At 41.6% G+C, this 28,000-nt stretch overlaps 2 protein-coding genes across 3 annotated transcripts in view; one reads left to right on the top strand and one right to left on the bottom strand.

Annotated features, from left to right (window-relative positions):
• LOC117249600 (protein-methionine sulfoxide oxidase mical3b-like) overlaps nt 1–8,055 on the top strand; it is a 50,903-nt gene extending 42,848 nt beyond the window's left edge. For both annotated transcript variants that reach the window (XM_078165151.1, XM_078165150.1), the window contains 4 exons: nt 2,386–2,436; nt 2,843–2,942; nt 3,114–3,187; nt 4,200–8,055. In XM_078165151.1, the coding sequence (XP_078021277.1) occupies nt 2,386–2,436; nt 2,843–2,942; nt 3,114–3,187; nt 4,200–4,384 (410 nt within the window). In that variant the 3' untranslated portion in view covers nt 4,385–8,055. The remainder of the gene's footprint in view (nt 1–2,385; nt 2,437–2,842; nt 2,943–3,113; nt 3,188–4,199) is intronic.
• Nucleotides 8,056–13,799: 5,744 nt separating this feature from the next.
• Nucleotides 13,800–27,917, bottom strand: lta4h (leukotriene A4 hydrolase). The gene is made up of 19 exons (XM_033614209.2): nt 27,706–27,917; nt 25,442–25,572; nt 25,238–25,358; nt 24,504–24,572; nt 24,302–24,406; nt 23,848–23,900; nt 23,692–23,764; nt 20,308–20,448; nt 20,088–20,111; nt 19,935–20,005; nt 15,785–15,896; nt 15,552–15,696; nt 15,370–15,473; nt 15,207–15,277; nt 15,018–15,072; nt 14,840–14,935; nt 14,671–14,753; nt 14,489–14,593; nt 13,800–14,223 (listed from the first exon to the last, which is right to left on the bottom strand). Exons 1-19 carry the CDS (start codon nt 27,853–27,855, stop codon nt 14,085–14,087), a joined length of 1,848 nt encoding a protein of 615 aa, XP_033470100.1. The 5' UTR covers nt 27,856–27,917; the 3' UTR covers nt 13,800–14,084.
• Nucleotides 27,918–28,000: the final 83 nt, after the last annotated feature.

The raw sequence follows: 28,000 nt of genomic DNA, 5'->3' as shown, positions 1-28,000 counted from the left end.
CACTACTGCTGAACTGGTTGATCACTATAACGCCAACCTCCAATATGCTCTAGACACACTTGCCCCCCTGAAAACCCGCACAGTTACATTCACTCGGTCCTCCCTTTGGTACACCCCGGAGCTTCGCCAGCTTAAAACACGGGGTCGCCAGCTGGAGCGATTAGTGAGGAAAACCGGTCTTGTAGTGCATCAGCAAATGTATCTTGACCATCTCACTTCCTACAAATCTGCCATCAACACAGCCAAGTCCACCTACTATTCCCATATCATTAACTCTGCTGACAGCAACACCCGGATTTTATTTTCAACTGTCAACAAACTCCTCAAACCAGCTGAAACCCCCTCTCACCTCATCTCCACCTCACAGTGTCAAGAGTTTCTGGACTTTTTCAACTCAAAAATTGTCAACATCCACCAACAACTGACTACTCCCGCACCAACGCAAGCCACCTACCCCCGGTGGAACACCCTGGATCCTCCACCCTCCAACACTCTGTCCACATTTCAACTCCCATCTGCTGAATGTATTAATAGGCTCATCAAGGCATCCAAGAACTCTACCTGCCCACTTGATCTTCTCCCCACTGCCTTAATTAAAGCCTGTCTGCCAACAGTCTCACCCATTATAACATCCATAGTTCACTTCTCCCTTTCCACTGCTACTGTTCCACCATCACTGAAGACTGCTTCCATCACTCCCGTTCTTAAAAAACCTGGTTCTGATCCCAGTGACCATAATAACTATCGGCCCATTTCCAACCTCCCATTCATCTGTAAGATCCTAGAAAAGGCAGTAACAACCCACCTCCAGAACCACCTGCACAATAATAGTCTTTTTGAATCATTCCAGTCCAGTTTCCGCCCAAAACACAGCACAGAAACAGCCTTAATCAAGATCACCAATGACCTCCTCCTGGCAGCAGATTCTGGCCTTCTCACCATCCTCATCCTCCTCGACCTCAGTGCCGCCTTTGATACCATCTCCCACTCCATACTCCTGGAACGCCTAGCTGGCACTGGGGTCTCTGGTACTGCATTACAATGGTTCACTTCATATCTATCTGACAGGAAACAGTTTGTTCAAGGGAAAAATGTTCATTCACAACCATCATCCATTACACATGGTGTCCCGCAGGGATCAGTGCTGGGACCGCTTCTATTCATCATATACATCCTCCCCCTTGGTGACATCCTCCGTCACTTTGGAATTCATTTTCACTGTTATGCCGATGACACACAACTTTACATCTCCACTAAACCAAGCACCCCCCCCCTCACTGACTGTCTCCAGGCCATCAACATCTGGATGACAAACAACTTTCTCAAGCTAAATGGAAATAAAAGCGAAGTCCTTCTCGTCGGCACAAGGTCCACACTCTTCAACACTCATCCCTTCAATATTTCCATCGACGGTCACCCGGTCCATATCTCCTCCTAAGTCAAAAGCCTTGGTGTCATATTGGACAGTGTTCTTTCTTTTTCCCCCCACATCAGTAACATTACCCGTGCTGCCTTCATGCACTTATGTAACATCTCCAGACTCCGTCCATCTCTCACCCAACACAACACCTAGGTCCTGGTCCACGCACTTGTCACTTCACGTATCGATTACTACAACTCAATCCTCACTGGTCTCCCCAACAAACTTCTCCATCGTCTCCAAATCATCCAGAACTCTGCCGCCAGAATCATCACCCGTACCAAATCCACCGACCACATCACTCCCATCCTCATTCAGCTCCACTGGCTACCTGTCCATCAGCGAATCCAATATAAAGTCCTTCTCCTCACATTCAAAGCTCTCCATAACCTGGCCCCCCAATACCTGTCAGACCTTCTCCACCCTTACACCCCCACCCGTGCTCTACACTCCTGCTCAGCTGCTCTTCTGTCTGTCCCTAATTTCAAACTGACCACTATGGGTGGCAGAGCCTTCAGCTGCTCTGCACCCAGACTCTGGAACTCTCTGCCCCCCCATATCCGTCAGATTGACTCCATTGGACAATTTAAATCACAGCTTAAAACCCATCTGTTCAGACTTGCCTATCCGGTTTGATTTTCTGTCATGTATTTTATCTATTTAATAATTAATTTAATGTTGTATTATTGGTATTTTTGTATGTTTTTATTGTAAGATGTCCTTGGGTGCTCAGAAAGGCGCCAACAAATAAAATGTATTATTATTATTATTATTATTACATACAGTCATTAAATATCCAGATTATAGACCTGGGGTTCCACAGGGCTCTATGTTGGTTCCTTTGCTGTTTATACTTTAGTTTCCTTCCTGCTGCTTATTAATGTAAAATAATCTGTACATGTGGGGATTTCTTGGTGTTGAAGATGAGTTCAGATATTTTTTAATCAAAGTTGTGTCTCTGTTAGATTACTGGGGCGACTCCAACGACAACCAGGACGTCGAGCTTCACCTGGAAGGTTAGTTCACCTTCTGACTTAATGTCATGTGAGTCACTGGGCTGTAGGAAGCTGAAGAGAACTCTATTATACTGCAGCATGTCAGTGATGATGTAAAAAAAACATTTGAGCTACGTCCACACTGATGTTTTCATTTTAAAACACAGAACTGTGTCTACATTTACATCTGGTGTCAAAGCTACTCTGGTATTTTGGCACCACTAAAACAAAGAACTTTGAAAACGATGGCAGCCATGTTTGATCAGGTCTTGTCAGTCACTGTCTATCAAGTCAAGTCAGTGTCCAGAGATGGTTTTATTTTTAAAATGAATCAGAGAGAAATGAAGGACAAACTGGTTCTTCTGTTGTATGTTTGTCTGTTTGTATTTTGGATGAACTGGTCCTTTAAACCTTCGTCTCTCTGCAGGACTGGGTAAACTGGACAATCCGGCTCTGATGCAGCAGTGGTTCCAGTTGATCCAGCAGAAGAACTCTCTGATCCGATACGAATCTGAACTCATGATATTGTGAGTATCTGACCTTTAAACCAACAGCAGGTTCATCAGAATCTCCTGAATGTGGTTCGTTCAGCAGGTTCTGGTCCATCAGAACGTCCTGGATGTGGTTTTCAGGTTGATCAGGATTGATCGGGACTGTGTGAATCCTGGTTTCAGACACTGGTCTCTGCTGTGTTTCAGTGCTCGAGAGTTGGAGTTGGAGGACCGACAGAGTCGTCTGCAGCAGGAGCTCAGAGAGCGTATGGCCGTGGACGGTAACATCACACCGACTCATCACAGCATGACTTCCTGTTTATTATTTAAATAGTAAAAAAAATGTGTAATACAAATGTGAAAAAAAGGTGATGCTGTTACCATGGAAACATCAGAGAATACCAACCTAACAGAGATCAATGATTTAGCAGCTCAGTCTCTTTCCCCAGTCCAGAGTCCAAAGACTTTGGTTTCCAAACGCTGCCAGGCAGGTCATGGGAATAATGCCACCGGATCGCTAGTTGGCATTGTTTACGGTCAGAACTACGACGGTATCTGATCGTCTTCGAACCATCAACTTTCATTATTGATTAATGAAAACATTCTTGGCAAATGCTTTCGCTTTCGTCCGTCTTGTAGTGGTCCAAGAATGTCACCTCTGGCAGCACATTTCTAACGTCTCCGCCTGTCCCTCTGAATCACGGCCCCAATTCAGTGAGAAAATCGGAGTCCTGTTCAATTATTCCTAGCTGTGGTATTCAGGTGATCGGCCTGCTTTGAACACTTTGCTTTGAATAGACCCTGTGGGACAGTCAGCTAAGAGCATTGAGGGGGTGCAGAGAGGCAGGGGCTGGGACAGATGGTAGCTCGCCTCACGGCGGACTGTCAGCTCCATCCCAAGATCCAACTACGAGCTTTTTAACTGCAGCAACTTCAAGAAATGCTGAGGGTGCTGGAATTACGGCGGCTGCTGGCACCAGACCTGCCCCCCAATCAATGCTTGTTAGAGGACTTACAGTGTACTCAGTCCAGTCACAGGGCCTCAAAAGAGTCCTGAATCATCACCACCTCTCTGAGTAGGGAGTGGGTAATTTGCACATCTGCTGCCTTCCTTTGATGTGGTAGCTTGTTGACCTCCTCCTGTAACCTCCACCTTCGACTGTGAGGTTTTAGGTGTCCAGGTGTGGATGAAGACCACCTGTGATCTTTGTCTGACTCTGTGGTTTGAACATTTAATATATAGAAGTAACATTAGGTCTATTAAATTATTAACCCTGTGTGTGCTGTGTTCAGACCACCTGAAGGAGGAGTGGCAGCTGCTGGAGGAGCGCCTGATCCTGGAGGAGATGTTGGAGGTGGTGGAGCAGAGAGACTCTCTGGTGTCTCTGCTGGAGGAACAGAGACTACAGGAGCGACAGGAGGACCAGGACCTGGAGGAGGTCATGATGACCCGAGGACTGGGACTTAGCTGGACCTGAACTGGTCTGCAGTGATGTCATCAGAACCACAAATCTGATGACATCACTGTAACCAGGAAAACTACGCCAACGGGTGTAGAAGAACTTTAGTCCCAATCTGAACTGGACTCTAAAGAACTGACCAAACCAGATGGAAATAAATTCAGTGAACGGATCTGAGACCTGAAGACAGTCTGAGAGAGGAGGAGACAACCTGCAGACTCAGGTGGACTCATCTTCAGCCTGAAGTCTTCAGCCCAAACCTTTTTCCTTGTCTTCTTCTTCTTCTTCTTCTTCTTACTGGAACGTGTCATGGTTACCATGTTCTCATGAATCAGTCAGAGTGTCTCACAGCGGGTACAGAACTTTCTCAGGACATGTTTTGTTGACTCAGCAGAACTGAACTAGAACAACACACAGGAAGTGACTTCATTCATGAGCCAACAGCAGACAGTTTGACTAGTTCATGTGATCATCTCATTAATGATCAGTTCATGAAGGATTCTGTTAACGAGCAGTTGTTGTGATGGAGTGAATAAGTGAATGACTCTTCTGTTAATCCAATACACATAAAGTTGTGAATGTGACGTTAGCTGCTAAGCTAACCTGTAACATGCTAGCTAACTGGAAATATGCTATTGCTAGTCCACCAAGCTAGCTAGCTCACTAACAGCCAGTTAGCGCTGCATCACAGTCTCGTCTCCACCACAGCCAAGTGTCGACTAAATACAGACACAAAAAGTTAAGTACTTTAACTACTTACATCAGTCATTACTTTTTTAACTAGTTAATTTGTGTGTTTAACTAGTTAATGAGTAAATTAATTAGTTACAGTTGAGGCCATAAATTTAAATTTACCTCGGCTGAAGAAATTCAAACTTAATATTTCACATCTTTATATTCTTCATGTCACCATGTTGTTTTTCTCTGGTGAAGTTTGTATCTACTTTATTTTCATCAGAGATTATTTCAAAATCAGAGACAAGATAAAAATGTATTTCAGCTTTTATTTACTGAGACAGATTTTCAGTGGGTGAAAAGTTTGAATACACTGTTAGTATTTTATCACATTGCCTTTCAGCTCCTTCACAGCTCCTTTGGTCGTGTCTCAGGGTTCAGTTGAACCTTTTGGGTCGAGGTTCGTTCAGTCCTTGGGGAAATTTTTCTCTATCTTCCTCAGCGATTCAGCCTCTGTGTGGTTCAGACTCTTGGAAACTGCTCCTAGAGATGAACCAGACTTCTGAAGGACCACAGTTCTTTTTGCTTGGAGTTTGCATGTTCTTCCTGTGTCAGTGTGGGTTTCCTCCAGGTGCTCTGACATGTTCTCTCCATGTCAGCGTGGGTTTCCTCCAGGTGCTCCAACATGTTCTCCCCGTGTCAGCGTGGGTTTCCTCCAGGTGCTCCGACATGTTCTCCCCGTGTCAGCGTGGGTTTCCTCCAGGTGCTCCCACATGTTCTCCCTGTGTCAGCGTGGGTTTCCTCCAGGTGCTCTGACATGTTCTCCCCGTGTCAGCGTGGGTTTCCTCCAGGTGCTCCCACATGTTCTCCCCGTGTCAGCGTGGGTTTCCTCCAGGTGCTCTGACATGTTCTCCCTGTGTCAGTGTGGGTTTCCTCCAGGTGCTCCGACATGTTCTCCCCGTGTCAGCGTGGGTTTCCTCCAGGTGCTCTGACATGTTCTCCCTGTGTCAGTGCGGGTTTCCTCCAGGTGCTCTGACATGTTCTCCCTGTGTCAGCGCGGGTTTCCTCCAGGTGCTCCGACATGTTCTCCCCGTGTCAGCGTGGGTTTCCTCCAGGTGCTTCGACATGTTCTCCCTGTGTCAGCGTGGGTTTCCTCCAGGTGCTCTGACATGTTCTCCCCGTGTCAGCGTGGGTTTCCTCCAGGTGCTCTGACATGTTCTCCCTGTGTCAGCGTGGGTTTCCTCCAGGTGCTCTGACATGTTCTCCCCGTGTCAGCGTGGGTTTCCTCCAGGTGCTCTGACATGTTCTCCCCGTGTCAGCGTGGGTTTCCTCCAGGTGCTCCCACATGTTCTCCCCGTGTCAGCGTGGGTTTCCTCCAGGTGCTCTGACATGTTCTCCCCGTGTCAGCGTGGGTTTCCTCCAGGTGCTCTGACATGTTCTCCCCGTGTCAGCGTGGGTTTCCTCCAGGTGCTCCCACATGTTCTCCCTGTGTCAGCGTGGGTTTCCTCCAGGTGCTCTGACATGTTCTCCCTGTGTCAGCGTGGGTTTCCTCCAGGTGCTCTGACATGTTCTCCCTGTGTCAGTGTGGGTTTCCTCCAGGTGCTCCAGCTTCCTCCCACAGTCCAAAGACATGCAGGTTAATTGGTGACTCTAAATTGTCCGTAGGTGTGAATGTGAGTGTGAATGGTTGTCTGTCTCTATGTGTCAGTCCTGTGATAGTCTGGTGACCTGTCCAGGGTGAACCCTGCCTCATGCCCAATATCAGCTGGAATAGGCTCCACCCCCCGTGACCCCCAACAAGAAAAGCAATTACGGAAATGAAGGAATAATTGAAAATGAACTCCCAATTAGCTTCCACAAGCAGTCTCATCAGTTTCTGGAATCTTTCATACGGTTTTAAAGATGTCAGCTCGGTGTTTAAATGTTCAACCCACTGAAAATCTGTTGCAGTGAATTAAAGCTGGAGTTCATGTCTTTGTTTGTGATGATTTAAAATAATCTCTGATGGAAATAAATCTCTGATGACTCAACACAGGTGATACACGGTGACATCAAACATGTTGAGCTGTGAAAATTTAAACTTGAACATCTTTAGCCTAGGTATATTTAAATATACGGGCTCAACTATAGTTTAACAGGTGAGTTTCACCAGGTTAATTATCACATTTAACTAGCTGATGTTGATATTTAATGTTAATATGGGGAATAGGAATCACAAAGCATTCTGGGATGACGCTGCCATCTGGGAGGGATAAACATCAGTAACTGTGACAGCTGCCTGTCGATCATATGTCATCAGAAATGTAAACGTGTGAAAGAGAAACTGTCGACAAACACAGAGGAGTCAAACATTACAAAACTGAATTTAGTCAGTGACATCGATCCCTAAAAATCAGCAGATGTAAAATGGTGACCGTATGGTGACCATGACCGTAACTGCCCTTGATGTTTACCTGGTCTTAAGCGTTAGCATCTGTTAGCAGCACAACCACTTTGAACCTCAGGAGGCTCATGTGGGACAGGTGGGACACAACCATCCACACAAAGACAAGCTAGCTCATGTTATGCTAACTGGATGCTAACTAAATGTTGGCTAATGATACATAATCTACTCGTATCTAACAAAATGAAACACTTTGTGTCCGACTTCTTCTTCTGGTGTTGTAATCTGATTCACTGAGTTTTCATCGGGTCTTTTTGTCACTGACATCAAACATCCAGCAGATGGCGCTCTTACCTTCATCCCTCCAAGATGGCTGCCTCACTGTTGATGACGACACATTCTCGTTCCCTCCCTCAGTATTAAATGTGTTGAACGGAATCAGTCAGATTATTGATTATTGATTACTGTGCCATCAGATGTCACCTGTTTGCCTCACGTCATCACCTCCTGCCACCTGATCAATAACTGTTAATCAATCTGTGTAAATTCATGTGACTGATGATGTAACGACTGAACTACAAGCAGCCTTCTGACTTTATATCTTCTTATATAATAAATGATTCACAGCTGATTCCTGTTGGTGTTTGGTTTCATACAAACAGCTGAACTGTGTCTATGATGGATCAGTCTATGTCCTGGAACAAACCTGCAGAGCCCACATGTTGTTCACACTTTGATATGAGCTGCTCATGTTTGTCTGCAGTCATGAAAATAATCTTTATTTAAATATTTACAACAAGTTAAAGTGTTGATATGTGTTTATATTTTTCAGTGACAACCCAACGAGCCTCTTTTATGAAAATCAGACACAGAAAAGTCAAAAAGTCAACTTTACTGTAGTTCAGCTGTATGTTCAGGACATAGACAAGACTGAAACACTGAAATACTGTTTCTCCCAAACCCTCCTTTGTAAACATGTAAACAAACAAACAAACAAACAAACAGAAAAAGTATAAAAGGTAAGTACTGAATGTAAATAATAAAAGTACAGCCGAGCAGAGACGTCAGTATGAGGACAATCAGGACTCATCAAATAAAATAAACTCTTTATATTTAATTTATTATTTCTCCTCTTTACAACAGGGACTCACTCAGAGACGCCACCTGGTGGCTGAAACGTTGCAGTACAGTTACAAAGTGTCATACTCCATAAAGTTCTTCATGATGAACTCTGTGGTGAATAAAAACACATCTGGAACATCTGGTGATTCTGTCTGTGAAGATACGAGGATAAAAATATTTTATGAACCTTCAGCTGAATTAAATTAAATTAAACAACATTAAAATCAAACAGGAAGTAACAGAAGGAAACACTCTAAGATTATTTGAAGTACTATCACAGCTTCTCGTGTTTCTGTCCAGGTATTAGTCTAGATCTCTGAAGATACGTCATCCTCAGGTGTTCCCCGTCAGGTGTGGGCGGAGTCACAGCTCTCAGTGCAGGTGAGACCTCACAGGTGAGAGCAGAGGAAGCAGGCGCAGTGAGGAAGTGACGTCAGGACAGACTCAGGTAAGACACTCTAAACACACTCACCTGGAACTGACTCAGAAACCACCTGGGATCTGTCTATGTGCTGAAAGTGATAGCATGTTAGCGGATAACATAAACTGCTAGCATACCGGCTAGCGGTTAGCATTAGCATAAACAGTTTAGAGGCTAATTCAAGTGATAATGGCGGGAAGTCTTGAGCTGATGCGGAGTACCGCAAACAGGTCTGTTGATATGTGTGTCATGACCACAGGTGCTCGATTGGTTCTGCATGTTTTTACAGTGAAGCGAATAATAATAATACATTGGATTTATGTTTTTGAGCTTTTCTGGATACTCAAAGACAATTTACAGAGAACAACAAATGTTACAGAAAACAAAATTTCCCCCTTGAGGGGGGATTAGTATATACTGTATTTATATATATATATATATATATATTTATACACACATTTAAGACTTTCCTCTTTGATAAAGCTTATAGTTAGGGCTGGCTCAGGCTTGCCCTGTACCAGCCCCTAGTTAGGCTGACTTAGGCCTAGTCTGCCGGAGGACCCCCCTATAATACACCGGGCACCTTCTCTCCTTCTCTCTCTCTCTCTCTCTCTCTCTCTCTCTCTCTCTCTCTCTCTCTCTGTCTCGTATTCTATTACTGCATCTTGCTAACTTGGCCATTCTGGATGTCACTAACTCGGCTTCTTCTCCGGAGCCTTTGTGCTCCACTGTCTCTCAGATTAACTCATATCACAGCGGTGCCTGGACAGTGTGACGTGTGTGGTTGTGCTGCTGCCGTGGTCCTGCCAGATGCCTCCTGCTGCTGCTGCCATCATTAGTCATTAGTCATACTTCTACTGTTATTATACACATATGACTATTGTCACACATGTATACTGTCAGATATTAATACATACTTTCAACATATTGTACCACAGTAGCCAGAACTATAACTATAATATTATTACTTTCATTAATGTTGTTGTAAGCTACTGTCATTACCTGCATCTCTCTCTCTCTCTGTCTCTCTCTCTCTCTCTCTCTCTCTCTCTCTCTCTCTCGTATTCTATTACTGCATCTTGCTAACTCGGCCATTCTGGATGTCACTAACTCGGCTTCTTCTCCGGAGCCTTTGTGCTCCACTGTCTCTCAGATTAACTCATATCACAGCGGTGCCTGGACAGCGTGACGTGTGTGGTTGTGCTGCTGCCGTGGTCCTGCCAGATGCCTCCTGCTGCTGCTGCCGTCATTAGTCATACTTCTACTGTTATTATACACATATGACTATTGTCACACATGTATACTGCCAGATATTAATACATACTTTCAACATATTGTACCACAGTAGCCAGAACTATAACTATAATATTATTACTTTCAATAATGTTGTTGTAAGCTACTGTTATTACCTGCATCTCTCTCTCTCTCTCTCTGTCTCTCTCTCTGTCTCATTGTGTCATATGGATTACTGTTAATTTATTATGCTGATCTGTTCTGTACGACATCTATTGCACGTCTGTCCGTCCTGGAAGAGGGATCCCTCCTCAGTTGCTCTTCCTGAGGTTTCTACCGTTTTTTCCCCGTTAAAGGGTTTTTTTTGGGGAGTTTTTCCTGATCAGCTGTGAGGGTCTTAAGGACAGAGGGATGTCGTATGCTGTAAAGCCCTGTGAGGCAAATTGTGATTTGTGATATTGGGCTTTATAAATAAAAAAGAATCGAATTGAATGTGGCCTTGGGGTCCGCAGGTCACGACCTCTGATCTGTTCCGTAAATAAGATCAGTCTCAGCTCAGTGAAGCTGACGCCAACACGTCAGCTCAGAGATAGTTCAAAGTTCCTCTTTTATAAAAAGTACAAACAGTTTTCTGTTGATTTCTTTATTTCCTGTTTCCTGCAGAGACGTTGAGCGGCCACAGACTGACTCAGTCACAGGTGTGTGTCAACAGGTACAGGTGTTAAATACTGTCCGTGCTGCGTTCAGTGACTCAGACTGAACCTTCGTCAGCTTGTTTTGTTCTGAAAATATTAATTTAACTTCAGTCACTGATGAACACATGAACACATGAATCGGACTGTGATTTCTGGACTTTTAACACTTCTCCTTTTACACCTTTGTCTCCTTCTTCTTCTTCTGTTTTCTAACAGGAACTGTAACATCTGTGTGATGTAGTACTTCCTGACGCTTGGTGTGAACACATGATGGTGAAACAGGTGATGGTGGCATGAACACAGTCAGCACGATTTTTCACTGAATCCATCTTCTGTTATTGGATATAAATCTCAAACAGCTTCACTGACATCATGTAAAATTCTGATGGAACAAAAATCAGACAAGTTTACACCTTTCAGATTATTGTAGTTGTTGTTGTCTTTTGAAGGTCACCAGGGGCCTGTATCACGAAGCAAGATCAACCTTTCCTGGGTTACCCAGACCTATCCTGGGTTGACTAACCCTAACAATGGCAATCAGGATAATCGGTATCACGACGCTGGATATCAACTCGGTAACTCAACCCAGGGTTGCTTTATCAAGAGCCGTGAACGCGCACGCAGCGGACCAATCACAATCATGAGAGAAGCGCAGCGTCACTGAGCGTCCTCACAGAGCGCCGTATGTGAGGGGAAAAAAGTATTTCTCATGTGAGGATCAGAGATTAATTCTACTAAAATATGAGGAGGAGAAAAGCAACATTAGAGAAAAGGCCAACACCGTGGCAGCTGCAGGAGGAGGAAACATGCGTGGCAACACATAACGGGATGAATAATGATTAGTTTTAGTTTAGATTAGTTTATTTGCACATAATGTTAAAAACAGACAGTATAACATTTACAAGATTAAACAAAGAAAAGTGCCGGAGAGGTTAGAAGCCACTAAAAGCTTATCAAAGAAATTCCCCTGTCAAAACATCAATGAAATCACATAATAGAGAAGAAAAAGAAACGGGTGAGGAAAGAAGAAATAGAGGAGGAGAGAGGGAAAAATCAAGACAAAACAAGGCAGCAAATAAAATGATGTGTAGGTTAAATGACTCATCACTGGTTCAAGTAGCTACAGTACCTGTACCTGTACATCTCACAGCTTTGTGAGACCGAAAACCCAGGGTTAACCCTGAAGTTACCTCGCTAAGACATCAATCCTGCTTTGTGATACAGGCCCCAGCTGTTCAGAGTTGTGATTTAAGAACCACAAAACACCACAAGTTTTCTCCTTAAGTATGACTCTTAATTTCTCTTAATTTCTCCTTAGCTGAGGGACTGATTTAAGGATGTTGGACAGATTCCCTTAAAAGGTTTCCTTAGTTAAGGGTAATCATTAAGGCCTTTACAGCACTGAGATGTTACAGCGTTAAAGTGAGTTTATGAGCTGGATTTATTTGGTTGCTGGAGGAAACTAAGAGTGTAAATCACAAGTTTCATCACGATACGATGTCGCGGTGATTCTTTGGACGACAGGATATTTAACAATATTACAAAGTAACGGTAACGTTAACATTACGTTGTGCTTTATTTTGTTAACAGCACATTGTTTAAACACACCGTGTGTTCTGTCTGTTGAAATCCAGAATATCTCCACGCTGCTGATTTATCCAGAGTAAATAACGTTCTCTCGTCGTCTTCCTCTCGGCTGCTGCTGTTTCACACTAACGCAGAATTTCAAAATAAAAGTGTATCCTGAAGATGATGATATAGATCAATGTTTTGACTTTGCATCGATGACAATCGATCACTGATCACTGAATCAGTATATTGATCCAGATTGATGGATCGTTACAGCCCGTAGAGGAAACTGCAACTAGAAGTAATTCAGTCAAATCTAAAGATTAAAATCAGAAGTGTATCACAGAAACACTTCTCCTCTCAGGGTGTGTTAAGGGTTTTTATTTATCACCATAAACTCAGTCAGAGGGACCTTAATGCTGAGGTCTTTCGTGCAACAGTTGAGGGATTCCTTAAATATAAGACAGAGACAAGGAGAAACCCTTATATACTTAAGTGATTATTTTAAGAAAACCTTAAGGGAAAGACTTTAAGGTTGTTTTTTGCAAACAATTTTATTTTAAGGAAACTTTAACTCAGAAAATCTTAACTTAAGGTGTTTTGTGCAGCCAGTCCCTGAAACATGTGACAGCTTTCTGTTCCCTCTGACGTATTAATGATGTGTTTGTGTCAACAGCTCATCTGCACGCCTTGGAGGTCAAAGGTCAGAGGTGAGCATGTTTTATTTCTCATGATCTCATATTTTTATATAAACATCTTTTATTTTGAAAGGATATCGTTGATGCACTGACTGTGACATTCTGAGCCGACAGTCGATACTCATGTTTTTCTGTTATTTAGTTTTTGTTATTTATTCCCCAATTTGTTCCGATGAAACAAACTCTACAAGAAAAAAATGTCTGACCTGAACGACCTCTGACTGAGCTCAGATTCAATCAGACACATTTATTTAACAATATAAATTTAAAACTGTCTTTACCAGGAAATAAAAAATTATATTTCACTGTGAAAACATCACAAAACCTTTCATCTTCAAACAGATGAATTCAGTCAAATTTATCACCAGAAACTGTATTTTACAAGATGACGCTGAATGCATCGCAAGAACAACAATCACACAGCTAAAGTTAACTAGCTGCTAAGAACTATCAACTAACTTTAACTAGCTGCTAACAACAAACACTTAATTTTAACTAGCCTTCTAACAGCTAACTTTAACTAGTTGCTAGCAGCTAATGGTTAATTTTAACTAGCTGATAACAACTAACAGCTAACTAGTTAAAGTTGTGAACACCTGAACACGAACACGTGCTGTAATGACAGAGAAGGAAACTGTTTAATTCAGACACATTTTATTTCTTCTTCATTTACAGAAAGAAAAGTGTCGAGAGGAAAAACTGAACCAAACAAAGTCTTGATGAACAGGTGATTTATACTGTCGAGTTTAAAGCTGGTTCTGAAACATCCTGACACAAAGTTCTGATGATGACATCATCACTTGGAAATCAGAAATAAGTTGTATCCAGGGGGTGGAGCCACAGGAACGCCAAAATCTACACAAATCAAACTTCCTGTCAGCTGCTTTAATACTGGTTTCTTTTTACACACTGGTTTCTGGTGTTACAGACTGGTGGTGTTGGTGGCGTCCACCTTCAGGTCTTTGGCGACCAGTCCGGAGGTGACCGGGTGCATCGCTGCTCTGTTGGCCAGAAACACTTGAATGGCTTCATCACGATACTTCTCGAAGTTAAAGACCTCCCTGACGAGAAAATACAGATACACAGAGTACAAACATGTTACGTAGAGTATCATTACGTCATGTGGAATATCATTACATTACGTAGAGAATCAATACGTTACGTAGAGAATCAATACGTTACGTAGAGAATCATTACGTTACGTAGAGAATCATTTCGTTACGTAGAGAATCAATACGTTACGTAGAGAATCAATACGTTACGTAGAGAATCATTACATTATGTAGAGAATCATTTCGTTACATAGAGTATACGTAGTATAAATACCTGAAGAGCGGTCTTGTGAACTTCATCCTGCCCTGCTCTGTCGCCATCTTCATTGCCATGGGAACAGCTTCCTCCCATTTGGATCGAACACACAACCTTAGCCACCTGGAGGGAGAACAGCCAATCATCAGGAAGCTTCCAGACTGGAGGCGGGGTTTCATATGACAGACCTGATGTTTTACCTGAAGCGGATCTCAGAGTTCATGCAGGTGTTGAGATCGTAAACCTCCTGCATCTTCTTCACGTGAGTCAGAGGAAGAGGATCCTGAGGGGAGTGAAAAAGAAGTAGAAGATGAAGTGAAGTGGACCTTCAGCAACTGAAGTGGACCGTGGCGAGTTAAAGAGGTTTACCTCCTGAAGCAGGAGGGACAGGAACTCGATGAGCTGGTGGGACGACAGCGTCTTCAAATCCGACTCCTTAAAGCTGCTCAGATCCTGGTCTTTGGCCTGAAGGGGGACAGAGGACGGAGATTTGACTCTGAAGATAAGAGAACAATTACCACAGGTCCATGTGAGGTCCAGGTCTTACCTTGATCCACTTCTGGCTCAGAGAGATGCAGGCGTCGGCCAGCGTGGTGTCGTACCTGAAACATGAATCAGACAACCTCAGTCCAGGTTTACAGACAGACCAGAGGACCTGATGCAGGTCTGAGACTGGAGGACCTGATGCAGGTCTGAGACTGGAGGACCTGATGCAGGTCTGAGAGGATCCACTCACTGAGGTTTGACTGGAGGCATCCCAGGAGTGAACATCCATGCGTTCCAGTCCACCTTGTTCAAGATGTCCACCTGAGAGACAAAGACACAGCTCAGACCTTCGGACCCTGAATCTGGACGTGAGATGTTGTGGTTCACCTGCGGAGCCTCCAGGTGTGTCTCACCTTGTCTTTGAAGTAGGTGTACAGGTAGTTCTTCCACTCTTCCGTGGTGACGCTGCTGTAGGCAAACAGCTGGATGTACGACTTCACGAATCCCATGAACACCTCTGAAACAGACCGACAGGTGAGGACAGACATTCAGGACTGGATTCTCTGTGGTGTGTCCAGATGTGTGCATGTGTTACCTGGCCCTCCCATCAGCTCCTCCAGGTGGTACAGCAGAGCAAAGCCTTTCTCGTAGGGCACAGAGGAGAAGGCGTCGTCGGGGTCGACGTCCTGCAGGCTGGGAACCAGGTTGGTCAGAGGGTTGTTGGCTCCAAAAGTGTTCACCTGAGTGACAACATGGACAGGTAAGAAACATACATACTGCTTTCATCACCAGAATCAGTCCGCACAGGGTTCAGGTCCAGGTCCTCACCGAGTCCTGCAGGTCCTTCCAGCCCCCCATGGCTTTAAACTGTCTGAACTGTTCACTGTCCATACACCTGCCGATCATCCTCTCCAGGTACACCGTGTGACCTTCGTTCAGCCTGGAAAGGACAAACAGCTACAGTCAGCATGCTAACTATCACTGATCAACTTCAAATTCCTCAGAGACAAGCTTCCATCTTGAAGAGAATGATAATGATAACATACATTTTTTTCCCCCGTCATTCCTGCACTCAGTTTCTGTTTTAATTTCCCTTCTTTGAATCAGAATCAGAATCAGAAAACCTTTCTGATTCTGATTCTGATTCAAAGAAGGGAAATTAAAACAGAAACTGAGTGCAGGAATGACGGGCAAAAGAATTACCTGACAAAACCAGTATAGTATAGCATGTCGTCCAACATCATGAAAAAACGACATAGTATAGCATGTCGTCAAAAACCTAGAAAAAAATGTCATAGTATATAGCATGTTGTCCAAAATCATGAAAAACTTCCTAATTTTCGTTTTTAAATGATAATAAAGATATTCAAAGACATTTAGTTTTTATTTGTTCGTTTTTAATAAATCCAACAAGCAAGTTATAAAGTGTGCATTAATAAGGAAATGAACGAAAAGATGAACAGACATCCACACACCGAACTGAAGCGCTGCCTCCGCGGGCACTCCGCTCTGCTCAGCGGCCTGTGTGGACAGTCAGATAGGTTAACATGGGCGCTGACTGAAAACCGCCTCCGCTGCTGGACACCGTGCTTCGGTTCCGCGTCCGGTGTGTCCAGGGCGTTATGTCAACAACGCTACATGAAGCAGATTAATGACTTTTTCTCTGCAGTACCTACTATGCAGTCCGCCGCCAAGTGGGCAGGGGTGGTAATTGCAACCGGACAAAATGAACAACGGCCTTCAGATTTTCCGGTCACTGTTGCAAAAAACTGGTCAATGACCGAGAATATCCGGTTAACGCGACCCCTGAGTATAATATATCGTCAAAAATCATGAGAAAACAACGGTATAGCATGTCGTCCAAAATCATGAAAAAACGGCATAGTATAGCATGTCATCAAAAATCTATTAAAAGAACATCATAGTATAACATGGCGTCCAAAACCATGAAAAAACTTCGTAGTATAGCATGTCGTCCAAAATCATGAAAAACATCATAGTATAGTATGTCATCAAAAAACGTCATAGTATACCATGTTGTCCAAAATCATTAAAAAAGTCATAGTATAGCATATCATCAAAAATCTATTAAAAAATGTCATAGTATAGCATGTCATCAAAAATCTATAAAAAAGCGTCATAGTATAGCATGTCGTCCAAAATCATGAAAAAACGTCATAGTGTAGCATGTTGTCCAAAATCATGAAAAAACGACATAGTATAGTATGTTGTCAAAAATCTATAAAAAAGCGTCATAGTATAGCATGGCGACCAAAATCATGAAAAAACGTCATAGTATAACATGTCGTCAAAAATCTATAAAAAAGCGTCATAGTATAGCATGCAATCCAAAATCATGAAAAAACGTCATAGTATAACATGTCGTCCGCAATCATGAAAAAACGTCATAGTATAGCATGTCGTCAAAAATCATGAAAAAAAGTGATAGTATAGTACGTTGTCCAAAACCATGAAAAAATCTCATAGTATAGCATGTCGTCCGCAATCATGAAAAAACGTCATAGTATAGTATGTTGTCAAAAATCTATAAAAAAGCGTCATAGTATAGTATGTAATCCAAAATCATGAAAAAACAACATAGTATAGTATGTTGTCAAAAATCTATAAAAAAGCGTCATAGTATAGCATGTAATCCAAAATCATGAAAAAACGTCATAGTATAGCATGTCATCAAAATCAAGAAAAAAGTCATAGTATAGCATGTCGTCCAAAACCATGAAAAAACATCATAGTATAGCATGTCGTCCAAAATCAAGAAAAAAGTCATAGTATAGCATGTCGTCCAAAACCATGAAAAAACATCATAGTATAGCATGTCGTCCAAAATCAAGAAAAAAGTCATAGTATAGCATGTCGTCCAAAATCATGAAAAAACGTCATAGTATAGCATATCGCCAAAAATCTATAAAAAAAAACGTCATAGTATAGCATGTTGTCCAAAATCATGTAAAAACGTTGTAGTATAGCATGTCTTCAAAAATCTATAAAAAAGCGTCATAGTATAGCATGTCGCCCAAAATCATGAAAAAACATCATAGTATAGCATGTCTCCAAAAATCTATAAAAAAAAGTCATAGTATAGCATGTCGTCAAAAATCATGAAAAAAAGTCATAATATAGCATGACGTCCAAAATCATTAAAGAACGTCACAGTATGGTATGTCGTCAAAAATCTATAAAAAAGCGTCATGGTATGTCGGCCAAAATCATGAAACAACGTCACAGTATAGTATGTCATCCGAAATCATGAAAAAAACGTCATAGTATAACATGTCGTCAAAAATCTATAAAAAAAAGTCATAGTATAACATGTTGTCAAAAATCTATTAAAAAAAATGTCATAGTATAGCATGTCGTCCAAAATCATGAAATAAAGTCATAGTATAACATGTCATCAAAAATCATGAAAAAAATGTCATAGTATAGCATGGTGTCCAAAATCATGAAAAAACATCTTGGTATAGCATGTTGTCCAAAATCATCAAAAAAGTCATAGTATAGCATGTCGTCCAAAATCATGAAAAAACGACATAGTACAGTATGTCGTCCAAAATGATGGAAAAACGACATAGTATAGTATATCATCCAAAACCATGAAAAAACGTCATAGTATAGCATGTCGTCCAAAATCGTGAAAAAAATTAATAGTATAGTATGTTGTCCAAAACCATGAAAAAAGTCATAGTATAGCATGTCGTCCAAAATCATGAAAAAAGTGATAGTATAGTATGTTGTCCCAAACCATGAAAAAATGTCATAGTATCGCATGTCATCCGAAATCATGAAAAAACGTCATAGTATAGCATGTCGTCCAAAATCATGTAAAAACGTTATAGTATAGCATGTCTTCAAAAATCTATAAAAAAAAAGGTTATAGTATAGCATGTCGTCCGAAATCATGAAAAAACGTCACAGTATAGCATGTCGTCCAAAATCATGTATAAACGTCATAGTATAGCATGTCTTCAAAAATCTATAAAAAAAAATCTCATAGTATAGCATGTCGTCCAAAATCATGAAAAAAAGTCATAATATAGCATGTCGTCCAAAATCATGAAAAAACATCATAGTTTAGCATGACGTCCAAAATCATGAAACGACGTCACAGTATAGCATGTCGTCCAAAATCATGAAAAAAGTGATAGTATAGTATGTCGTCCAAAACCATGAAAAAACGTCATCGTATAGCATGTCGTCAAAAATCTATAAAAAAAGTCATAGTATAGCATGTCGTCAAATATCTATAAAAAAAGAAGCATCATAGTATAACATGTCATCAATAATCATGAAAAAAAATGTCATAGTATAGTATGGTGTCCGAAATCATCAAAAAAAAGTCATACTATAGCATGTCGTCCACAATCATCAAAAAATGTCATAGTATAGCATGCCGTCCAAAATCATGAAAAATGTTATAGTACAGTATCTCGTCCAAAATCATGAAAAAACGACATAGCATAGCATGTCGTCCAAAACCATGAAAAAATGTCATAGTACAGTATGTCATCCAAAAGCATGAAAAATGTTATAATACAGTATCTCGTCCAAAATCATGAAAAAACGACATAGTATAGCATGTCATCCAAAATCATGAAAAAACGTCATAGTACAGTATCTCGTCCAAAACCTTGAAAAAACGTCATTGTACAGTATCTCGTCCAAAACCATGAAAAGAACGACATAGTATAGCTTGTCGCCCAAAATCATGAAAAGAACGACATAGTATAGCATGTCGTCCAAAATCATCAAAAAACATCATAGTATAGCATGTCGTCCAAAATCATGAAAAAAAGCGATAGTATAGTATGTCGTCCAAAACCATGAAACAACGACATAGTATAGCATGTCGTCCACAATCATGAAACAACGACATAGTATAGTATGTCGTCCAAAACCATGAAACGACATAGTATAGCATGTCGTCAAATAAATAAATGGTGTTTATTTGTTTGTTTACCAGAAGTGCTCCCAGGTCTTGTTGGTCACCAGGTTGCCAGTCCAGCTGTGGGAGATCTCATGAGCAATCACCTGACAGGAAGAACCACAGGTGAACACATGAAGGTGAACACATGAAGGTGAACATGTGAAGAGACAGAAGTATTTTACTCACGTTGGACAGAGACTTGTCTCCTGCCTGTAAAGAAATAGATACACAGTAATCAGCTGATCATCAGTCACATGATGCAGTGACTCAGGTCAGGTGACACGTGAAGACGTCTAATGATCATCATTAATTATGTCTGTATGGTCATACCAGCAGGGTGAGTGTTCTCTGTATGACTGTAGATATGTTTTTGAGTGTATATAAATGTGTTGTCATGTGTTTATACCAGCAGGGTCGGGGTGGCGAAGGTCAGACAGGGATTCTCCATGCCTCCATAGGGGAACGACGGAGGAAGAACCAGGATGTCATACTGACCCCAGACGTATGGCCCTGCCAGGTCTTCAGCTGTCTTCAACATGGTCTCTGTCTGACAGACACAGCAACATGAGTCAATTAATGATGACCTGACTGTGTATGAATGAATGAATGAATATATGTATGTTTTTGTAGCTTTTAACAACATACTATGGCGTTTCGGTCATGACAGTGTGTGCTATACCCACAGACCTTTCTGTATGTCATCTCCTGAAGGTTTTATAGAAAAACTCCTCCATCATCACCTGTAGGCTGCCTATTAAAAACTTTTTCAAGCTCCACCCACAGTCTCTCTTTCAACTACTGCATCAAGTATGGGCAGTGTTGTTATCATGTACCAGTTGATGTTATATTGTTTACTTTTAATTTATTGTATATGCAATAACATTTGTTTTGCACAATATACTTGTTTCCTTGACCCCTGTGTTACTTCCCCTGAGCCACAGTCATAACACATATAATTTCATCTGACATTCTTTCCCACATGCTATACTATGATGTTTTTACATGATTTATGACGACATGCTATACTATGATGTTTTTACATGATTTATGACGACATGATATACTATGGCATTTTTTCATCATTTTGGACGACATACTATACTATCACTTTTTTTCATGATTTTGGATGACATGCTATGCTACAACGTTTTTTCTAGATTTTTGATGACATGCTATACTATGACATTTGTCATGATTTTGGACGACATGCTATACTATGACTTTTTTCATGATTTCGGACGACATACTATACTATGTCGGGTTTTTTTTCATGATTTTGGACGCCATGTTATACTATGACTTTTTTCATGATTTTGGATGACGTGCTATACTATGTTGTTTTTTCATGAATTTGGACGACATCCTATGTTATGTCTTTTTTTCATGGTTTTGGGCGACATGCTATACTATGACTTTTTTCATTATTTTGGATGACATACTATATGATGACGTTTTTTCATGGTTTTGGACGACATACTATACTATGATGTTTTTTCAAGATTTTGCACGACATGCTATACTATGACGTTTTTTCTAGATTCTGGACGACATGCTATACTATCACTTTTTTTCATGATTTTGGACCACATGCTATACTACGACGTTTTTTCTAGATTTTTGACGACATGCTATACTATGACTTTTATTCATGGTTTTGGACAACATGTTATACTATGTCGTTTTTTTTGTCATGATTTTGGACGACATGCTATACTATGACTTTTATTCATGGTTTTGGACAACATGTTATACTATGTCGTTTTTTTTGTCATGATTTTGGACGACATGCTATACTATGACTTTTATTCATGGTTTTGGACGACATGTTATACTATCACTTTTTTCATGATTTTGGACGACACACTATACTATGACGTTTTTGTCATAATTTTGCACGACATGCTATACTATGACGTTTGTTCTAGATTCTGGACGACCTGCTATACTATGACGTTTTTTCATGATTTTGGAAGACATGCTATACTACAACGTTTTTTCTAGATTTTTGACGACATGCTATACTATGACTTTTATTATGGTTTTGGATGACATATTATACTATGACATTTTTCATGATTTTGGACGACATGCTATACTATGACATTTTTCATGATTTTGTACCACATGCTATACTATGACATTCTTTGATGATTTCGGACGACATGCTATACTATGACGTTTTTTCATGATTTTGGACGACATGCTATTCTATGTCTTTTTCTATGATTTTGGACCACATGCTATACTATGACATTTTTCATGATTTTGGACCACATGCTATACCATGACTTTTTTTCATGATTTCAGACGACATGCTATACTACGACGTTTTTTCTAGATTTTTAACGACATGCTATAGTATGACTTTTATTCATGGTTTTGGAGAACATGTTATGACTTTTTTCATGATTTTGGACGACATGCTATACTATGTCCTTTTTTTCATGCTTTTGGACGACATACTATACTATGACGTTTTTTCATGATTTTGGACGACACTCTATACGATGACATTTTTTCTGCATTTTGACGTCATGCTATACTATGAGGTTTTTACATGATATTGGACGACACGCTATACTATGACATTTTTTTCATGATTTTGGACGACACGCTATACTATGACTTTTTTTCATGGTTTTGGATGACATGCTATACTATGACAGTTTTTCTTGATTTTGGACGACAGTTTGGACGACATGCTATACTATGACATTTTTTCATGAATTTGGACGACACGCTACACTATGACATTTTTTCCATGATTTTGAACGACACGCTTTAGTATGACTTTTTTTTATTGATTTTGGACAACATGCTATATCATGACATTTTTCATGATTTTGGACGTCATGCTATACTATGACATTCTTTCATGATTTTGGACGACATGCTATACTATGACATTCTTTCATGATTTCGGACGACATGCTATACTATGACGTTTTTTCATGATTTTGGACGACATGCTATACTATGACTTTTTTTAATGATTTTGGACGACATTTTGGACGACATGCTATACTATGACATTTTTTCATGAATTTGGACGACACGCTACACTATGACATTTTTTTCATGATTTTGGACAACATGCTACACTATGACTTTTTTCATGATTTTGGACGACACGCTTTAGTATGACGTTTTTTTATTGATTTTGGACAACATGCTATATCATGACATTTTTCATGATTTTGGACCACATGCTATACTATGACATTCTTTCATGATTTTGGACCACATACTATACTATGACATTCTTTCATGATTTCGGACGACATGCTATACTATGACGTTTTTTCATGATTTTGGACAACGTGCTATACTATGACATTTTTCATGATTTTGGACGACATGTTATACTATGACATTCTTTCATGATTTTGGACGACATGCTATACTATGACATTCTTTCATGATTTTGGACCACATACTATACTATGACATTCTTTCATGATTTCGGACGACATGCTATACTATGACGTTTTTTCATGATTTTGGACAACGTGCTATACTATGACATTTTTCATGATTTTGGACGACATGTTATACTATGACGTTTTTCTAAATTTTGGTCGACATACTATATTATGACATTTTAACGTAACTTTTTTTGTGACAGACTATAAGGTCATTTGTCTAACTTTTATTTCTCACCGAGACATTGCTGTAACTTTTTATGACCTCTATGATTTTAATGTTTTTCATAATATACTACGACTTTTTACGACAGTCTTTACCATAACGTCTTGATGAGATACTTTTCTGAGAGTTTGTTGTGACTCACCTCTGAGAACTCAAACGCTGCTTTGTCCACAAACTCTTTCTCAGACCAAACTCTGGACCTCGGTCCAATCTCCCTGTCAGCCAATCAGAGCACAGAAACACTGTTTACCTGCTTCATGTGATGTGATGTCATGCGTCAACAGGTGAGATAGAGTACCTGCTCTCCAGAGCTCCGACCACGATGGCGATCAGGTAAGAAGGCATGGGCACCTGAGGACAAACGTCAGAGGTCTAATGGTGATTCAATAGTTTTAAACTCTGACATCAACAGCACCGTTTTTTCCCTGTTAAAGGGTTTTTTGGGGAGTTTTTCCTGATCAGCTGTGAGGGTCCTAAGGACAGAGGGATGTCGTATGCTGTAAAGCCCTGTGAGGCAAATTGTGATTTGTGATATTGGGCTTTATAAATAAAATTGATTGATTGATTGATTGATGTTATAGTGACATCATCATAGTTGTAGTTTTCATCACAGGTGCTTTGGTTCAGTCTGAATTTATATCACAGACAAAAAAAGTGAAACACTGAAGTCAGGATAAGTCAGAATCTGTGTGAACAGAGCAGAACAGACTGACAAGTGATGTAAATAAAGTGTAGAAGAAGAAGACACTAACCGGCTGTCTGAACCTGTAGACAATGCGGTTGTTGTCCTGAGGATCAACTTCCTGTCCGTCTCTCACTGCGCTCATCACAGCCACCAGGTCTTTGGGGACAGAAACCTGAGAGACCCAACACAGGGCACACTGAGACACAGCACACACCTGAGAGACAGAACACAGCTCTGTGTGTGTGTGTGTGTGTGTGTGTGTGTGTTACCTGAGCGTAGTAGGTGTGTTTGACAGATGGTGTGTCCTGACAGGGAACCATACTCCTGCAGTGATGAGCCTGGTAGACAACACGCAGGGAAAAATATGTAACTACTCTCATATAATTTATTATCATTATTGTTGTTATTATTATTATATAGGTTATCACGTTCTAACGTAAAACGTTTAACATTAAAAACAATATGAATGATGATGATATAACGTAATAAACGATTTCATGTTATGTGATAATATTTTGTTTTAACAATAAAAGTTTTTTGTTCTCAGATAAAAATATTTTGTTAAAATGTGAAAAACATTTTGTTCTAGCAGGAAGCGCTTCACGTTTTTTCCTGATGCTGATCAGTTTGTTTTTTTGTGGCGTGGCCTCAGCAGGCTTCTGTAGATTCAACAGTAATAAATTCTACCTGACATTAGACGGAGGGAGTTTGTTTCCCTGCACGCTGACTGACAGGCAGGTTAAAATAACTATAGCTCATCGGATGAAAACAGGAAGGAAACAACGGTTGGGAAAAAAAACTGTTCAGATAAAAGAGGAAGAAAATGTTCCTGCGTCTGTCGACACCTCTGACTGAAGAAATTTAACTTCTGGTAAAACTGTTACCAAACATTTACTGACACAACACTGCACTTGAACATCACACCTCAGAGTTTGTACCTGAACGCCACATCTCAGTCTGTAGAAGCGTCAGACTGTACCTGAACGCCTCGTCTCAGACTCACCTGACACTGGCTGAACAGGTATGGATGTTTTTTCCCAGCAGTCTGTGCAGGTGTGAGCCACTGCAGAGCTGTCGCAGATGGCGACGTCTCATAGGTCACCTCCACGATCACATGCTGCCCCCTAATTGGTCCACAACACAAACACATTAATGGTGTTTTATTTGGAAAAGACATGAGTGCGTAAGGACAGGAAGTACAGGTCACCTGGACAGGTCAAAGGGCAGTGTGATGTCCAGCGGCGTCCCCTTGAAGCTGTGTTTAGGGCCCAGAGTAAATGAGGCCGCCTGTCCGTTGGCGCTCACTGAGACGATCTGAAGGTCTCTGGTGTCCAAAGTCTGCATCCAATAAAAACACACCTTTATTAATGAGGTTAATGTCACACCTGCTGAGTCAGCGCTCACCTGTCACAAACATGGACTCACATGTCACACACCTGGACTCAGCCTACACACCTGGACTCACCTGTCACACACCTGGACTCACCTGTCGCATCTGGACTCAATCTGCACATCTGGATTCACCTGTCACACACCTGGACTCATCTGTTGCACACATGGACTCAGTCTACACACCTGGACTCACCTGTCTCACACCTAGACACACCTGTCACATACTTGGACTCAGTCTACATCCCTGGTCTGTCACAACTGGTCTGTCACACCTGCACTGTCACACCTGCACTGTCACACCTGGTGTGATACACCTGGTCTGTCACACCTGATCTGTCACACCTGATCTGACATAACTGATCTGTCACACCTGATCTGACATAACTGGACTGTCACACCTGGTGTGATACACCTGGACTGTCACACCTGGTCTGTCACACCTGGTCTGTCACATCTGATCTGTCACACCTGATCTGACATAATTGGTCTGTCACACCTGATCTGTCACACCTGATCTGACATAACTGGTCTGTCACACCTGAGGAACACCTGGACTGTCACATCTGGTCTGTCACACCTGGTCTGTCATACCTGAGGGACACCTAGTCTGTCACAACTGGTCTGTCACACCTGCACTGTCACACCTGGTGTGATACACCTGGTCTGTCACACCTGATCTGTCACACCTGATCTGACATAACTGATCTGTCACATCTGATCTGACATAACTGGTCTGTCACACCTGAGGAACACCTGGACTGTCACACCTGGTGTGATACACCTGGACTGTCACACCTGATCTGTCACACCTGATCTGACATAACTGGTCTGTCACACCTGATCTGTCACACCTGATCTGACATAACTGATCTGTCACATCTGATCTGTCACACCTGATCTGACATAACTGGTCTGTCACATCTGATCTGTCACACCTGATCTGACATAACTGGTCTGTCACACCTGATCTGTCACACCTGATCTGACATAACTGATCTGTCACATCTGATCTGTCACACCTGATCTGACATAACTGGTCTGTCATACCTGAGGAACACCTGGACTGTCACACCTGGTGTGATACACCTGGACTGTCACACCTGATCTGTCACACCTGGACTGTCACACCTGATCTGTCACACCTGATCTGACATAACTGGTCTGTCACACCTGAGGAACACCTGGACTGTCACACCTGGTGTGATACACCTGGACTGTCACACCTGATCTGTCACACCTGGTGTGATACACCTGGTGCGACACACCTGGACTGTCACACCTGATCTGACATAACTGATCTGTCACACCTGGTCTGTCACACCTGGTGTGATACACCTGGACTGTCACACCTGATCTGTCACACCTGGTCTGTCACACCTGATCTGACATAACTGATCTGTCACATCTGATCTGTCACACCTGGACTGTCACACCTGGTGTGATACACCTGGTGCGACACACCTGGACTGTCACACCTGATCTGACATAACTGATCTGTCACACCTGGTTCAGGTGAATACACGTGTTTATCTGACAGCCTTCACGTCAAAGTCCAAACAGCCTCAATAAAACACATCTGATTTCTCAGGTTGGTCAATGAACCAAAGCCATGTCAGAAATACAGATTTAAAGTTTCATTACTCATATAAACACAAGGACAAGCTGAAACATTCATGTTAATGAATATCCAAATGTTTACACGTAGACATGTTGATTAATTATAAGTTATTAAATAAAGTCTGAACTGTTACAGTGAGTTCAGTTTGTCTCTCAGGTGCATCAGACCAAACGATTTAAAGTTTCCCTTAATAAAAAGTATTGATAGACTTTGTGAGACCGCAGGAGATGAAGCGATGACCTGGATCATAAAGTCATATTATAATAATAACCCGTCAGGTGTTACAGTGACACTAACTCATTGATCCTTCAGACCAAACTCCATTTACATTTCTGTCACTTTTATGAAATGACCCCTTCAGGGACCGTAAACACGGTGTGACATCACACCACTCGGCTCGTTAGCAGAGCGGCTAACATGCAGCTGTACCGGAGCGGAGCACCGGGCTCCGTTAACGTTACCAGAGCAGAGAATCGGTCCTCCAGAGCCTCCACGGTGAGCGCCACCTTGGCCCGGATTACGTGCCTGTCGAAGTCCAGGTGCAGGGACAGGTTCAGGTGTTTGGTGACGCACCTGGTGACGGAGGAGAAGGAGCACGGGTCAGGAGACATGATGATGATGGTGGTGGTGATGATCACTGTCCAGTAACAACGGAGAGACTGAGCCGAACTGCTCACACACACCCGGCTATCTAACGGAACATGCTGTACTCACTTCCGGCACCGGCCCTTTCACAATAAGACTGGCGCTGCTGAA

Source organism: Epinephelus lanceolatus, chromosome 23, assembly GCF_041903045.1.
Source record: "Epinephelus lanceolatus isolate andai-2023 chromosome 23, ASM4190304v1, whole genome shotgun sequence".
NCBI lineage: Eukaryota > Metazoa > Chordata > Actinopteri > Perciformes > Serranidae > Epinephelus > Epinephelus lanceolatus.
The sequence above is the reverse complement of the archived record's forward strand: the minus strand, read 5'-3'. Positions and strand labels throughout refer to the sequence as shown.

What these genes read in the sequence shown, in the direction of transcription:
- lta4h (XM_033614209.2), bottom strand. Translation starts at nt 27,855, where the DNA reads ATGTCTCCTGACCCGTGCTCCTTCTCCTCCGTCACCAGGTGCGTCACC. An exon ending in CTGCCCTTTGACCTGTCCAG is followed by an intron (nt 25,359 to 25,441) that starts GTGACCTGTACT and finishes TGGACCAATTAG; the next exon opens with GGGGCAGCATGTGATCGTGG. An exon ending in ATGCCTCCAGTCAAACCTCA is followed by an intron (nt 15,073 to 15,206) that starts GTGAGTGGATCC and finishes TTCATGTTTCAG; the next exon opens with GTACGACACCACGCTGGCCG.